Source organism: Rhagoletis zephyria, unplaced genomic scaffold (assembly GCF_001687245.7).
Source record: "Rhagoletis zephyria isolate East Lansing unplaced genomic scaffold, Rhagoletis_zephyria_1.1 Rzeph_scaffold_04544, whole genome shotgun sequence".
Classification (NCBI taxonomy): Eukaryota; Metazoa; Arthropoda; class Insecta; order Diptera; family Tephritidae; genus Rhagoletis; species Rhagoletis zephyria.
This window is the reverse complement of record NW_016161627.1, coordinates 32532-49717: the sequence shown is the minus strand read 5'-3', so window position 1 is coordinate 49717 and position 17186 is coordinate 32532. Positions and strand designations below refer to the sequence as shown.

The window sequence follows — 17186 nt, the reverse complement described above, 5'->3', positions numbered from 1 at the left end:
TATTTCGGTTTCAACCGAAACTGTGCATGTAATGTCTAAATGCACAGTTTCCATATGCGCAATTTCGGTGCCCCTTTCGTGCATAATTAGTAATTTATTAAATATTTTTTTGCCCATAACTAATCCATTTATGGACCTCTCTAACAAAAATCGCAATTATCTTCCTGAGAAATGAGCAACATATCGATAGCTTTTCACCCACAAATATTACATTGTTCAATGTACAAAACATACATTTTCTTTACTAAAATTGCAATTACGTTCGAAACGTTTAGTCTTGCATATTTTTTTATTAAAACGTGTTTTTGCTGAAAATTAAATTTTGAGATGTAAGCTAAGAAGATTTTTTTTTTATATTTGAACTTTGATTCATTTGGGCGAGTCAAAGATATGTACCGAAAATTGTCATCTATCACACAGTTTTCCTTTCCTCTCCTTGGTTATATTTGTATAAATTCTACATTGACTGGCCCTTATTGGCACCCCTTTTATTTGTAACAAGTTTGCCTCATTTAATCCGAAAATTTTACCAATTACCGTATGTGCCTACTACTTTGTATGCGAGCAAATATTGAGTCAGCTACTCCAATACGCTGAGTTAAGTAATTAAGAAACTTTTCCACGAGTTTAAGCACTTGAACTCTGACCTAAGTAAATATCTGACCTAAGTAAATCTCTGAAAGGGTGTATTGTACATTTGGGTAATTTTGATAAGGGAAGGTAGAAAAAGGTAAATTTGTGTAACTTTGTGGGCAATTAAATAACCTAATATCGCTTGTTTGCCAGAAGAATATCATAGCTAAAAAAATTTTGCCACAAAAGAGTTTTAAAGTTGTAAATCACACCATACGGCAGCATGTGCACTAGGGTGGTCCAAAAATACTTTCGGGCCAAAAAGTTTGAAATGTTAAGCTCTAATCTTCTAAGATTTTTCTAAGCGGAAGAAAGGAATGGGTTCCCATGTTCTTTATATGGGAAAAAACACGTTTTCGTAGAAATGGTATAGAATTCTTGAAAATAAATATTTTTTGATAGGAAGACTCTGCTTCTCTTTAATAATATAATTTGTTTATTAAACCATTTTTTAATATTAACTGTTTATTATAGGTCACCCAAAACCCAAAGAACTTAAATGCGGTAAAGATGGTAAAACAAAAGGTCTTCTGAAGAGAAATAGAGTTTTCCGATCGAAAAATATTGATTTTCAAGAATTCTATACAATTTCTACGAAAACGTTTTTTCCCATAGAAAATTTCATGGGCCTTGCAGCAGTTCTAAATATCATTTATTTTTTAAAACAGTGAGTATTATTTTTTGCATTATAAAAAATCCTCAGGGGTAAGAGCTTAATGTTAAAAAAAAAAAATACCACCCTAACGTGCACTAGAATCCGGGCCGGAGCCTTATTATTTTGGAAAACATTTAATTTCTTTGTGCAATTTGTTTAGCTAGTTTTTAGGCAAATGAAAAAGATCTACGATCGCGTTCGATTTTCAACTTCGACAAAAATTACTGACCGGAAGGGCAATGTCGACATTTCTATATTTTTTATTAATTGCGCATTGTTGGTAGTGTCTGCCTTAGCCGTTCCAAGCAGTCTAGCAGCTATTTTGCTAGATTGTTCCGAACAGCCTGAAATTTAGTACTCGGTAGTTTTTAGGGTCGATGGTTATGATTTCGAAGGTAGCTTCCTCTTTTAAGCTTAATATTATGTTAGGTTTACGCAATTCTTCGATTAGTTTGTTTGGTGAACATCTGAACTCTTTTCTCGTAATCTTTTCTTTCTGTACATATGTATGCACATATTTTGATGCAGCATGCAATTGACAGCTGTGACTTGCTCTTCAAAGTTCAAATGATTTTCCAAGGATGGCATATAAAAACAAAGAAAAGAAGACAATCTAAGCCATAAAAGAAAATGCACAAACACATACAAACAAAAAAAAAACGAAAGACACACTTTCAATGAAATGCACACAAATTGAATTGACAGGTGTTGCCAAGTGATGAAAGGGACATTAATTGGAAAAGCCTTTGCTAGAAGAACTAGCTTGATTTGAAGTGCGACATCATAGAAAATAAAATGATATAAGTAGGGTTGCCAACCGTACTATAATATATAGTATTGTACTATTTTTCCGGTCATGGTGCTATATACTGTTGGAAAAAAATATAGTATGCAAAAATACTATATTTCTTCACTTATAAATATAAATATCTTTCAGTAATTTGCACGAAAAAATTTGTATTTAAATCGGTGACCTTTATACTGAATTAATTTTATTAAATTAAATATTCTTTAAAGTAAAAGGTCATTCTGAGTTTATAATCAAAAAAAGGTAACATAAGTGAGAAAGAATTAACAAATTTACTTAAAATTATTTCATTTCTACTCTCCATTCCAACAATTTCGGTATTCACAGGAAGAAATTTTCCATCACTTAAAAATCGTTTTTACTTTTTCTTTGAAATAAAATACTATATATATTTGAAGTGTACTATATTTTTCCAATTTTTTTTTTAAAGTACTTCAGATATCTTAGAAAATGTTGGCAACCCTAGAAATAAGCCCTCGCTTTTTTATACAAATACAAATGTACACACACTTACCAATAGTTATACAATATGTATGCATATAAAATAAAGTAAAAATCAATTTCGATAATATCAAAAAGCCTTAAAATATAGGAGGTAGAGAAACTATTGGCTCTCACTCTTATTTGTTGTTGTTTGGCCGTTCTCCTACTCCAATTTTTGGCGTGCGCCTTCAAAATAAGACTTTCTTTTCTTAGAAGAAAAAATAGTTACGGTACACACCTTGTTAGTGAATAAATATTCCGCCGAAATCCACAATAAAATTTTTAGCCTAGGAGTTTATGCCCCAAACAAGCAATTTTTCTGGATCGTTACCCTACGGGAATCTGCCAACAAATTTATGTTTTTGCAAAAAAACGCCTTGCTAAATTTAAATTGGAGAAATTATATCGGCAAAATCGTTTATGCGATAAAATTTTTTATCTTTCACTTCATTTTAAAACCTTAAACTACATATTTATGGTTTTCAAAACATACTCTTGTCTTGTGTTTTAAAACGTTTATAGCAAAGCGAATTAGCTTTCCACTATTAAGTTATTGCAATAGTGAGTGAGGAAGCTATGGCTTTCGCCTGAATAAATATGGTATCTTAATATGGGCATATTATAGTATCCCAAATCAATTCTGTTTTACTTAAGTCGACTTGAGCGATTATGGATTTTAACCACAGAAATATACTTATGCAGGCCTCTACGTGAGAATTCTACCATATGTACTAGAAAATTGTCTCCTTTTATAAGCATTCCACTTAAAAAACAACAGCATTACGAGCAATAAATAAGAAACAAAACAACTAGTATAACTTTTTCCGATGCATTTGCAAGGGTTTCGATTTCAATCGAGGGCACTGACCCAATTTTTGCTCAATATTCTACACTTCTCTAAAAAAAAAAAAAATAAAAACCAACAATTCTTGCCACATATGTATGTTCATTGAATGCAATGAAGCAACCGCAATAACAATAATAAATAAGTAGACAAATCAACTGTTGTTCAATAAGACGAAAGAAAGGATCCACACAAAAATAATTTAAGTCAAGCATTGCAGAAAACAACGTCATTGACAGAAAAACATCGAACGGGCAGAAAGAAAAAGCAACGAAAATTCAAATGGAATGGAGTAGCGGGGCGAATGTTAAGTAAAAGAAATTTGCCTGCCTCGGCAAAAGTAACGCAGCGTGTATTGTACACGTGACACTAGAGGTCACCAAAAAACTATTTATTGGCGCCACAGGACATCGATAGCCTGCGACAAGCGCCATTTCCGCGCTCTCCTCCAGCAGCGCTTTGTTGTGTTAAGGAACCTCAGCAAATTTTCTTTCGTTGCTTTGCTGTAGTTGTTGGCGCTTTTGTTTCTCCTTGGCTTGGCGCAGCAGTTCGACATTTTTGCGGCACTTTCAGCTTTCTATTCTATCCTTTACGGCACGCAAACTCTTCACTTCCGCCACCTTGGCAACTTGAGGCCTTGAAAGCCTTGCAAGTTTTCGCAAATGATTTATTGCTGCCATTATTTGAAATGCCGTGACTATGGGCAAGCTACAGCCTACACTTTTTTCTCAGGCTTTCCCTGTTGTTACTACCACTGGTACGTATTTGCAGCCGTTGTCTGTCTATTGTTGTTTATGCGCTTAACCACGATTGTATTGTTTGCTATTCGACAGCCTTAAAAGCCTTGCTTCGGCTCTATCTTGACCGTTTGACAAAGGTCGACACGAGATAGAGCTTTCGCATACATATATGTATGTGGGTATGTATGTATATGTATTTATGCATATGTGAAAATACAGAACGTATTAAGTGCCTTAAGTGTAGACAATACTAAGAAAAGCGGCATTTCGCCTTCCTAGCTTCCTTAAGCCAATGATTTTTGCGAGAATCAAATCTTCTCCTGGCACTTATTGGTTGCGAGTGTCAATCATTGTTGTGGCTGCTTAACTTTTTGCTTTCACATATCCACTAATTCACCTTGCATGTCGTTACTGTTAATTCATTAATTTTATTGGCCTAACATACATATTCAAGTAGATAGGCATATTTCAATTACATACATGTGGTTTTTGGTCGTTTTCTGATTAGAAGTGCCTCTAATCGTATGCACATTAGACCGCACCAGAACAAAAACTTCGCCGTACACCACGAGTTTAAAGTATTTTTGCAACCCACTTTCGAAATAAATATAGGTAGGGTTTTTTTTTTAAAGTTCATTGACCTTAAGTATACTGTTTTAGTATATACCTACCATATTTCAGTGCCTACCTCCCTGATATACCATCCTAATATCAGTAAATTAAAGCTCTTCAAAAATTATTAAACTTTTGTTAAAAAAAGTATATCGATTTGAAGGCAATTTCGATAATATTTGTTTTTGGTCGAACAGAGGGCCGCCTTTTTCATTATTTTATTGTCATATCTTCGAAATTTACAGTCAGCTCTTAAAGTGTGATAAATCGATAATTTTTTCGCGAAGAGGCCCCATTCTAAAACTTACCCACCATATCGCAGTTTTTATCACTCCAACATATCATCCTAATGTCAGAAAATTCAATCTCTCCGAAAATCATTAAATCTTTGCCAAATAAGTTTTCTGATTATTCCAGGTTCCGCCAAAAAAAAAATTAAATTTTTTTCGAAATAGCATTAAAAAATACTTTAGACTCAGGAGTGTACGGAGAATTTGCTTTTGCTTGCTTGTTTGCGTGTGGTGGTACGGTCTAATGTACTTCTAAGCAGTGCTTAGTACAAATATAATCGACAAGCTTTTTTAAAAACGAAGTAAATTAGTACAAATTGTTAGTAATTTTCATTAGAGTTTGAATAAATTCTTTCACTAAATGGCTTTTAGTAACATTGACGAGACCTTAACTTATTTTATTTTATTAATTTTAGTGCAGTTTTGACAAAATTTTCTTACTAAAAAATCTTTTGTTGCACTACTTTATTTTATTCCTTTGATTGTACATGTTAAATAAAAGCTTGTTTTTAAAAAATATTTTTTTTACATTATTTTATTTTCTAATTTTTAGTCCATTTATAAAAGCGTTGTATATTAAAGAGTGTTTTTTTATTTTATATATAAAATTTTGCAATAGATATTAAAATAATTCAACTTGCAATGAAAGAGAACAGAAGACTTGGCAAGCAAAATGTTGTTTGCTTACGTTTTGTATAAACATACATATCGCTAGCTTAAAGTGAATAGTTCCTAAGTCCACTTTTTATGAAAACTCATATTTTGATACAGGAGGCTAGAGAAATGGAAATGCATCGTTTCGAAAATTATAAAGGTACTTGTTTTATTATTTCCTCTTCATNCGCTAGCTTAAAGTGAATAGTTCCTAAGTCCACTTTTTATGAAAACTCATATTTTGATACAGGAGGCTAGAGAAATGGAAATGCATCGTTTCGAAAATTATAAAGGTACTTGTTTTATTATTTCCTCTTCATAAGCAATAAAAGGAAAATTTGCTAAGTCCAAAAGAAGCACCGCAAATCGGATAAGGTCAAAATAATACGACATCTTTTAATAAATATCGAAACCTTCCGATTCTTATGGAGTTTTGCTTTGCTTTAAACGCGCAAAATGTGTGATTCAAAGTCTTGCGAAATNTCAAAATAATACGACATCTTTTAATGAATATCGAAACCTTCCGATTCTTATGGAGTTTTGCTTTGCTTTAAACGCGCAAAATGTGTGATTCAAAGTCTTGCGAAATAGTTAAAGAAAATGGCTATAGGAAGATTTTTTCCTCTCCTGTAAAATTTTTAAAATGGGACTTAGCAAATTTTCTTTCTAAGCTAGCGATATGTACATATAGCAGCAGTTAATTTCATTTAAAGAAATGGCGTGTCGTCCATTACCGCTGTAGCGCATATAAATGATGCATACATTTAGGCGCAATATTTAACTTATTCTGGTGGGGCGACATCTGGAGTCTTCTAATTTTATCTCCTTGATATGATGCCTACAATGAGGTTCATATCCAGACTAGGTTGATATCTAGAATTTGTCACAAATAGCTTTGCTACACTACCGCCAGCAAGCTTTAACAATTTTATAGTGGTTTTACGTTCTTTGGCAAATTACGCTCTGTTAGCCATAAATCTTACTATTTTTTGACCGCCTTTGAATCAGGACCCCTGGACCATATAGGGAATTCATTTATATTTTAAATTGCATTGTCATGGTGATTGGAACTATGTTGAAAATTTCAAGTTTCTAACTTGTCGGGAAGTTAGTTTAAAATCGATTGGAAATTTCCGCGATTTCATACGCGAAAATACATACATACACGGTCAAAAATTTCGGTTTAATTTTTAAACCGCGCTGGGACTATTGCCTTTTAATCTTTTATAGTCTACTTTTTTAACCAGATAGTCCATAAAGTTCTTGGTTTAAAAATCAAACCAAAATATTTTAATTCTAGTTTCTAGGTTTCATATATAGAAAATTCGTTTTAAAATCTAAACCGAAATAGATAATGTTAGCACACAACGAAATGTGGTGCTGATTCAAACTCAACATATGAAAGCACATTTACATGCGTGGCTGTAGCTGAGTGCGCAAAGATGCTTGCTACAATTCGCTGCTACCAACGCTGTCCGGGTTCAATCCAGTGATGGAAAAGTAGGCACGATAGTACCATTTTTGGCACTTTCATTTACACAGGCACTTTTGGCACAATTCATCCTGTTGTAGCACAATCATAAAATACAGAAATTTAAAATAAAAGGCCACTATATAATAAAAAATCACATACCACATTATAGATTAAAAAAATACAAAAAGTGAAAATTAAAAGCACTAAAAATTATAATAAGGGTCATGAGAAAAATTTACAAACCGCTGAATTCTACTGTGAATACGCAGTACGAAAAGTAAGTTTTTGCAACAACAAGCTTTTAATTCAGAATTTTTAGATACATACATTTTGATCCATTAAAAAATTTTCAAACACACTTCATATGGAAATAAATGCATGAAATTGAAAACTTGGAATCACCTTAAAAATTCTGAATTCAAAGTTTATTGTTGGGGAAAACCTGCTGAATTTTTATAATTTTTGTGCAAAGTTTGAAATGAAGGCTTTTGTACATATATATTTTGTTTATTAAACTATGAATTAGACTTTTATATAAAATCATTCGAAAAATAATCAATGAACAAAGTAGGGGAAACTGGCCACAGTGGTTCACTGCTATTATTTCGCATATGTATGAACATATATGTTTGTAAAAATGTTATAATATCTACATAGGTACATTTCGTTGTCTTTCCTCACCGTAATTGGAATTCTGTGTAATTTTACTATGAATTTATGTTTATCTATGTCTAAGGAATCCTTCATAAAAGTGATTTACTGTAATAATTTAGCTAATTAATAATTTTTGTATTACTTCAGTGTATTTTAAAAATATTATTTCTAAAAATATATTGTTCTTAAAATTTAACTTTGTGGCACTTTCATCTTGTTTTCGGCACTATTTTTGAAGACCATTTGGCACATTTTGAAATTCTGAAATTCCATCCCTGGTTCAATCCTCATCAGACGGAGCTGAAATTTGAGATTTTTTTGTATTCTTAATTATGGAAATGTTTGGGTTTCAAATTTAAACCGAACTGTTTAAATTCTAAACCCAACGTATTGCTCTCTTTTTTTTTTTAACTTGGAAGGTTTGTATTTGAAAGGGAATTTAGTTTGGTCATATACATATGTAGTCCAAAAAGTTTAAAATTAAAAACGAAATTTTTAACCGTGGTGTCTTCTGACTTCACTTCTTCGAGTATGGTTAACAGTACATTACACAGAGCAACAAAGATTTGGAAAATTGCCAAAAAATTTTACCAGTTCTTGTCACCACGATTCTAGGTGCGTTGGTAATGTAGTTAAAATATTCAGCAATTCAGCTATGAAGAATTGTGCAGATTCTGGCATTGCATATTTCACGGGGCAACACTTTGTTACCAGCTTATGAGATGGTAACAAAATTTACCGGTTACAAGACTACAGAGAATGCGAAAAGGGTTTAAAAATAGGTAGCAACTTTGTTTACTGGTTACAAAATTTTTTACCAGCGCAAAATAGACCTGTCAGAGACAATAATGAACCGGTTCTTCCATCGGTGCAAGTGTTTTCTGGGGCAGAAGTCGTTACGAAGGCGTAAAATAAAAATTTATTTAACAGAAAAAGAGGAAAAGATGCGACAATCAAATAATAATATGATAAATAACATAACAAATTATTTCAAGCAGCGATCTAAGCCTCTCGCAATGCATTGTGAAAGTGATTTAGAAAGAAGGATTGTTGACTTTTTTGATTAACATAAACGTTCAATTATGTTAATGCAAGATATAAACCTTATTTATTTGAAGCGTGCGAAAATGCGAAAAGGGAGGTGCAAAATTTTAAAGAAAAATGAGGAAAAGTCGTAAACAAAACCTGCATATTTTATTGTTGCCGCTACTCAGTCAGTCAATCTTCCGCCTGTGTGAACAACAATCGTCAATGCAACCGATAGCTAAACCGCAAAACCCCTTCAACTACCGACCGTTCGACCAGCAAGCCAACCAAACAACCGGTCGACCTAATTCACACAAACTACTTTTAACCGATTGTCCGTTGTAATGGTTTTGGGTTGAATGATTTCTCTCTACAAGCTAAATGGTTTTAAGGCGTAAATCTTAAAATTTTTATGAATACAAACGCGGCCGAGTCTGAAAAGGAATTGCGAAAACAAACACAAACACACACAGAATTGAGCACTCAAGCAATAGTTGCAAAGCAAGAAGGATAAGAGAGAAGTAAAAAATCAGAACCTGCATAAGTGATTTATAAAGTGAAAACTTTCTGTTTGTTTACACTGTCGACCACCGAAAGCAAGAAAATGCCAAACAATGGGAAAGATTCCAAATGTGAAAGTATTGGTTTTGGTAAACCTTATACTATAAATATTGGTCTTCGGAACTGTCCTCCCTCAATTTAAATTTGTCAAAGTTCGATTTTATTTCCCATCCATGTAGTACTTGAAGTTATGATAAATATTCGAAAGCGTTGGTGTTTGTGTGTTGGGCAAAAGGTTGTTTTGTTTGTACAGAAACTTAACAACATCTCCTAACCGCAGCGGTTGGGCAAAATAGACAATCGAAGGGTTAGGGGGAATTGAGTATAGGCCCCCATGAGAGCGTATGGCGTAAAAGCCGCCATAAGCGGTTTTGCCAATATTCAACTTACCTAATCAGTTAACATTCGTTTAGTAGGATATCGGAGTTATGATAAGACAGAAAGTTTGTTGTCGATACTCGTATCATTATAATATTCTGATACCCCTATTCAATATTTACATTAACCAAATATAGTACAAGTTCTACAGTGACTTAAACAATCGTTCACAAGGTGATTTTTTTTTTTTAAATACATATTAACAGCCCGATCCTGTGCACTAAATAAATACAAAATTTTTGTAATTTGTCAATTTTTTATTATTTCAAATTTCCTCTTTATTATAGTCTAGTTAGTGTAGACTAAACGTAATTTAGGTACGAAATCGTCAATGATTACTCAACACGTCAACTTAGCCAGAAGCGAAAATAGTTTGTTCTTATATTTTCCGCTTCAGCTGATGGTCGCTTTGCCGCCTAGAAGCCTCATAAAAAAATTCCTGAACAAAAATATATTGCTTTGGCCAATATATTAGGTTACGTTACGTAAATTAAGTGTAGACTAACTGAACCTTTATTCTTAAATTACATGAGCTATAAAACTATATATCCAAAAATCGTCTGAAGTTTCACATTCAAGTTTTAATTTCAATGAAAACGGTTTAAGTTTTTCTAAATTAATTAAATATTTTCTACGTACCGATTAGAATAAGCACTCCGCTAGAGAGAAACAAAGTAATTGTGTTTTTATATAACTTCATGGCTAACGGCAAAGCGAGCGTGTGGCTATTTTCTCGGGCAGCTTGGGAGCTTGGGTCCCAGAACATCTCAACATTCGCGGAAATAAAATTGCGGATAACTTGGCCAGGAAGAATTGCACATTGGCCTCAATCGAGGACCGGATCATACCCAAAATCGGTTTTAAGGTGGCCAAACGCATGTGGCTCTTGTACCACCCTAAGAGAAAACACCACTTATTGCGAGACCTGTAGCGGTTTTTACTGGACAATATCCGGTTGGCACTCACACATAAGACTAAGCATCACCTACATCGGAACTAGAAACAATGGATCACCTTTTTTATTTTTATAGGAAAATACACTGAATTTTTGTTTAGCTTGAAAATTTTGTCCAACTAAATCTACGGATGTGGAAAGGAGTTTTTCGAAATATTCAACAATTTTAAATTACCAGATGAGGTCATTTTCGATTGATTATTAAAAAAATATATATATATTATTTTATATTGTTATTCCGAGATTATTAACTAAAAATTTTGAACAAATTAAATAAAACTTCATTGATTTTGCATACTTATGAGCAGAGACATAACTATTATAAGAGAAAAGAGTAAAAGTCAATCAATAATCATTATATTAGGATAAATATTTTTCGAGGCATCTATAATTATTATTCAAGGATTTATATTATAAAAGTCCTTTCATAATAATTATCAAGCAGATAAATATTTTTAAGTCTTCAAAGACTTTTATTTTAATACTTATATTATAAAAGTCTTTTCATAATAATTATCATTGAGATAAATATTTTAAGTCTTCAAAGACTTTTATTTTAAGACTTATATTATAAAAGTCTTTTCATAATAATTATGAGCGCGAAAAATTTTTTAAGTCTTAAAAGGCGGGACTTGGTCAAGAGCATTTCAGGATTAGTTGGTGACCAGCTCGGGGCTAGGTGGGGACCAGTTCAAGACTAGGTGGGGACAAGTTCGGGACTAGTTGGTGAGTAGGTTGGACCAGTTGGAGTTGGTTTGGGACCCGTTTGGGCCTATATACAAAATTTGTTTGGACTTAATTATTATCAAAAGACTTTTATAATTCTTACGAAAATTTTGATGACTTTTTTAGAACTCCACCATGAAATAATTATTATTCTGAGTCTCTGTTTATGAGGGTATTTTGCTACTTTCAGTGTTTGTTTTCAGTGCTTTCTAGCATATTTTTGCGAGCCCTGATGATCATGTTAAATACTCGTAATAAATGTTCAGGCTAGCGATGTATAAGGTAGTGCTCACGTAATTACGAGTGCACTGCAACTAATAGGTAAAATATAGGTATATAAATGAGTACCTAAGTACATCTCATGAGAAAATTAAACTTAACTCTCCTTATTGTTTGTAAATAAGAAATTTATTCCACATTGTTGCATTTGTGGAAACATTTAAATATATTAATAAATTAACAATAGTCTAGAGATTGATGCATATAAATTATTATTTAGCCATTTTTGTTTAAATATAAGTTGCACACAAACACACCATAGTTTTCGAAATATCACTATAAATATTCTAGGAATCCGTTTTACTTACTTGCAACTACACTTCAATAGCAAATATGAAACCATTAAAGTTTTTATATCGCATTTAAATAATTTTGCCGCATATACATATATGTACATACATGCATACATAAGCAAATATTCATTTGCATACATAGAAGTGCAATATTTATTTACCAAATAAAATTTCACACAACTTAACTTTTTCACCAGCTGCTCTCTGGCCGTGGTTTTGATTTTAGTTGCAATTTCACATACAAGTACACATCTATTTATACAAATATATGTATGTATTTGCATAAGACAGAATCGCATTTATAAAAGTTTAACAAATATTTGACCTTCATATTTTTGTTAAGTGTTTCATAACATAAAAGGTAGAACAACATTTTTTGCCGATTCCGAACGGTAAATAGCTTTAACCCTGCCGCACACTTGGAGTGCCCTACAAATTTTTTTCAAAGGGTTTGCAAAGAGCTTAAATTTTTTGTATGTGACTTTGGTGGACATAAATCAAGAATAATGCGAAAAATCGTATTTTCCTGCTGGGGTCTTACTATTTAAATCAAAATTTTCTTCTGTGGTCATTTTGTTAATTTATGTACATATGTATTTACGTGAAAAAATTGTAAATATTTTAAACAATTATATTTAGAAACTAATAATTCTACTTTCTTTTCTTAATTTATTTACAGCAATGAAAAATTCTATACGTGTTGCGATGAACCGTACTTGGACATAACATTCAACATCACAATGCGCCGCAAGACGCTCTTCTATACGGTCAATCTCATCATACCCTGCATGGGTATTAGTTTTTTAACCATATTAGTTTTTTACCTGCCATCGGACAGCGGCGAAAAGGTACGTACGAGTGCGAGTGTATGTTATAAATTTGGTAAAATATATGTATTTACAAAGTTAGTATTTTAAGATATTAAATTTAGGTACTTACATAAGTGATTTAATTTAAGGTAGATACATTTTTACTTAGACTAAGGCTACCTTAGGTCTTAAATTGCTTCTTATACAAATATACGGCCCTATAGCGAATTTCACATGAACAAATATGCCCAAAAATTATAAAGCAAAACAAAAACAATTTTTCCCAATTTGTTTTTGTTTTGCATGTTAAATTATGGGAAGGATTTATTCACATGGAAGTGCCGATGTGGCTGATAATTTCGCCTTCGATTTCACTCACCTACAGTTCACAATTTAGTTGACATACTTACATAGTTGTACATTTCGTCAATTAATTCTAATTTAAAAAAAAATTGCCAAGTCCTTTCGATAAATTATTGAAATTACTATTCAAACTTTCGTTTATTTCCTGGTCCTCTTTTCGTTTTCATTTTTGTCTATTGTCACATAAATATTTTTCAAATTATGTCGAGTACCAGAAATGCGTTCCCGAAAACGAGAAATATGACCTCATGAGCATACATATGTGTACATTTGCATACCTTAAATTGGTAAAAAAAAACAAATAGATACATAAATATTAGGGTGGTTGACTCGGTTGTTCCAAACCGGTTTCAACCGGTTTTTTTATCTTGATTTTTCGATTTTGATAGACTTTTTTGTGTTGATTACGAATCCATAAGTATAAAGTTTCCATCAGCTCCAGATTTTTAGAAAAACGGGGTCAAATTGTCAAAAAATCGCGTTTTTTTGCAATATTTGAGGAGCTCTACCAAAAAAACAAAAGGCTTAAATTAAAGCTAGAACTCTCGACTACTAACTCTGAATATAACATCCCTGCACATTTGCCTGATGGTCACTTATATGAAATCATTTGAAAAACAAAAACTGATTGCAAAACAGGGATTGTAGTCGAAGGTTCAAGCCCTAATTTCAGCCTAAGTGGAAAGTTCTATCATCTTTAGTTTAATTGATGTAGGTACTCAAACTTCGCCAAAATCAGATCAAGGTGCAGGGAAGGTATTTTCAGGGACAGAAGTCGAGAGCTGTAGCTTTATTTTAAACTAAAGTGGAAGCTTCTATCACCTTTTGTTTTTTTTTTTTGCTAGAGCTTTTCAAATATTGCAAAACCCGATTTTTGACACTTTGACCTCGTTTTTCTCAAGCTGTTTCTGTTTTTCTGAAGCTGTTGAAAACTGTATACTTGCAGATTCGTAATCAGCACAAAAAATTCTATAAAAAAACGGCTTTAGCATGTGCCGCACCAATTTTTTTTTCCATTTTGGTTGGACTGTGATATCGAATAAACCGAATGTTTTTATCGAACAAAGCGGTTTTTCTCATTGCATACAAATCTTGGCCTCTCAATAAAAATTTTGAGTTTTTCGAAGTTTTCAAGGCTTTTTCTAGTTTAAGGAAAACCCACTCCTAGGTTATTTGGGGATGAACATTATATCATATTTGATCCAAATAAATACATAAATGTTTGGCGCTTAAAACATTTTCTACTTGATTTGGTCGAGCTTTTTCTCCAATTCGTGTTCTTCTTCTTAAACCATGGACCTCCGTAGTAGCAGTAGGCACCTCTAAGCACTCGGCTACGGCGGCAAGAGCACTACTCAAATCCGAACAATGTCAGAAAAAACTTTTAAATAATACCAAACGTGAATTTCCACTGATTTTTATTTGTTTTATTTTTTATCTAAAAAAATTTGCTCTTATTTTGCTGTGCTCTTTTCTAAATAAAAGCTATCTTTAATGTTGTTAGTTTAATTTTAGTGGTTGGTCATGACTTCATACCAACATAAGCATTTCATTGTATGAAAACTATGTAAAATAGAAGTGGTTTAACCGTTTTTTTTTCTTAAGTTCAAAATCGGGATGCGGTTTTTTCAAATTGCAATTTTTCGAATAACTCGAAACCCGGATTTGGAAAAAGGCGAAAATTCGAACACCCTAATAAATATGTACATTAGCTCATATGAAAAAACTTGAACACAATGTGTGTATGAGCATTTAAGTAAAAAAATTTCGTATCAAATAATTTTATTTAGTAAATCGGCATTACTTTATAAAAACAAAACGCGGCATTAACATTTAACACTAAATTTCCATTAATTACAACTTAATCAAAAATTCACACATTGTGATTGTGCAAAAATTACCGTGTTAATTTACCTTTAAATCATTGAAAAATCAACGTTCCGCATTGCACGCTTAGTTAATTAACCACGGCGTATGAGTGATCAATAATAATATGTGATTTTGATATGTAATCTGAACGCAAAATATGTATGTGCAAGCATTGAATAATTCACCAGAAAGGTAATGGCGTGGCAGCGAAATGCAAACAAATTAAATCAAAAATGGGCAAAAATAAATAGTTTACCAACAAAGGCATAGGCGCCTATAAACAGGAAATAGTATATAATATAAGGTTAGCAGTTATGCACATCTATACATACATACATGCAATATTTGCATATACGAGTTGAAACCACAAAGCCGCATTCCGCAAAGTCTATTTATAGCCGGGAATTATTCTGAAATTATCAATAAAATTTTGCAATAATTACAAGTGCCTAACGTCATTATATGTATACATTTGTATGCACCGACATACATATGTATGTGCATATATGTACGTTTATATATAGATACACCTTGTGAAATAGTGATTTGCAAATTTTAAATTTTAATTCATAAAATGGAAAATATTCAAATAAGGATGGAATCAGCAAACATAAAATATCTATATTTAAAAATGGGGGCACTCGTATATGGAACATTTGTTCATTAGTGGCGTGAAGCAAATGTATGTAATTTTTTTTTTCTTTTTTTTTGATTGCACTATAGTTTTAAGTTATTCAAATACAGTGACTCAAACAAGTTACCACGTTTTGATTTTATTTAAATATTCTCTTCTTTTAAAATTTAGTTTTTTTCTATAAAAATATTGTCGGTGGTCGCACTAGCCTCGTTATCAGTTTAAAAATTTTTTTTCTATAGTGTACTTCATTTTTGTAAACTTAATAAAAAAAAGTAACTACACCGCCAGATAACTATACAGGTGTGAACACCCGGGTAACCACATTGTTCAAGCTTTCGCAAAACTTAACTAGTTTTCATCAAAATTATAAACTTCTCAGAATCTTTAGAACATTTTTGGGTATGCAGTTTTATAGTCCATACAATTTTATTCGAATGAAGTACAAGTTTCAAGCGGTTAAAAAATCGGGTTGATTTTTTTTTTATTATTATTTTTTGGTACGGATTTTTTTAGTTTTTCCATATAAGCAGGAATTTCTTGTGAAAAAAGAGGAAGACCGTTCGCAGAAAAATTTCCAAATACCAACGACAGTTCTTAAAAACTGCACTTGTAATATTTATAAAAAAAACCGCAGAAGCAATCACAAAAAAATTATTAAAAATCAACTCGGTCTTTTATCCTACAATTCATTCAAATTATATGGGCTATAAAATTTCATAATCAAAAATTTTCTATAGATTCAGATAAAAAAGTTTGAAATTTCAAAGAAATTTTTTTGTATTTTCCTAAACTTTATATTAAGTCTGAAACTTTGATTTATATGGATCTTGTTAAATCATGGACAATATATTTATGGAAAAATACCAAAACAATTTAACTTTAAAATGATCTATGGATAGATCAATAGTGTGATTAGTGAGTCAAGAAGAGAAAAATGTATGAAGAAATTTACTGACCAAGCTATTTCTACATATTTGCATTATTTTTAAATATTGTTATTATTCATTGATTCGTCTTCCTACTTGGTGCTACAACCGGTTTTTGGGTTGGGCCGAGACCAAAAAACTTCGGCGATTTCCTTTCTGCCTTGCAAATAATTATAAATTTTTTTATAATTGCTGTAAAATCGTTTACAATAAATATTTTTTGATCGAAAAAAAAAATATTTTTCATTCGAAATTTTCAGCAATAGAATTGTGATGAAAAATTAACTACAAAATTTTACTAGATATTTATTATGAACATGCATGTTATGGACTAAAACAATGCATCATGATTTTATGGGTTGAAGATTTTTGAAAGGAAATATTCTTGTTCGATTTTATACCAATTCTATAAACAAATGTGTAAATGTAAACCGATTTCAAAACAAAAAAAATAATATAAAAAAAACTTTTTAATATACAATGCTTTTATAAATGGACTAAAAAGTAGAAAATAATA

General features: G+C 31.8%; 1 protein-coding gene across 1 annotated transcript in view; it reads left to right on the top strand.

Annotated features, from left to right (window-relative positions):
- Positions 1-12744: 12744 nt before the first annotated feature.
- The window catches only part of LOC108370882 (acetylcholine receptor subunit alpha-like), a gene marked incomplete at its 5' end in the record, with an annotated part of 33350 nt that continues 28908 nt past the window's right edge, over positions 12745-17186 (top strand). Inside the window, one exon of the mRNA XM_017626305.1 lies at positions 12745-12913. Within this exon, the coding sequence (XP_017481794.1) occupies positions 12745-12913 (169 nt within the window). The remainder of the gene's footprint in view (positions 12914-17186) is intronic.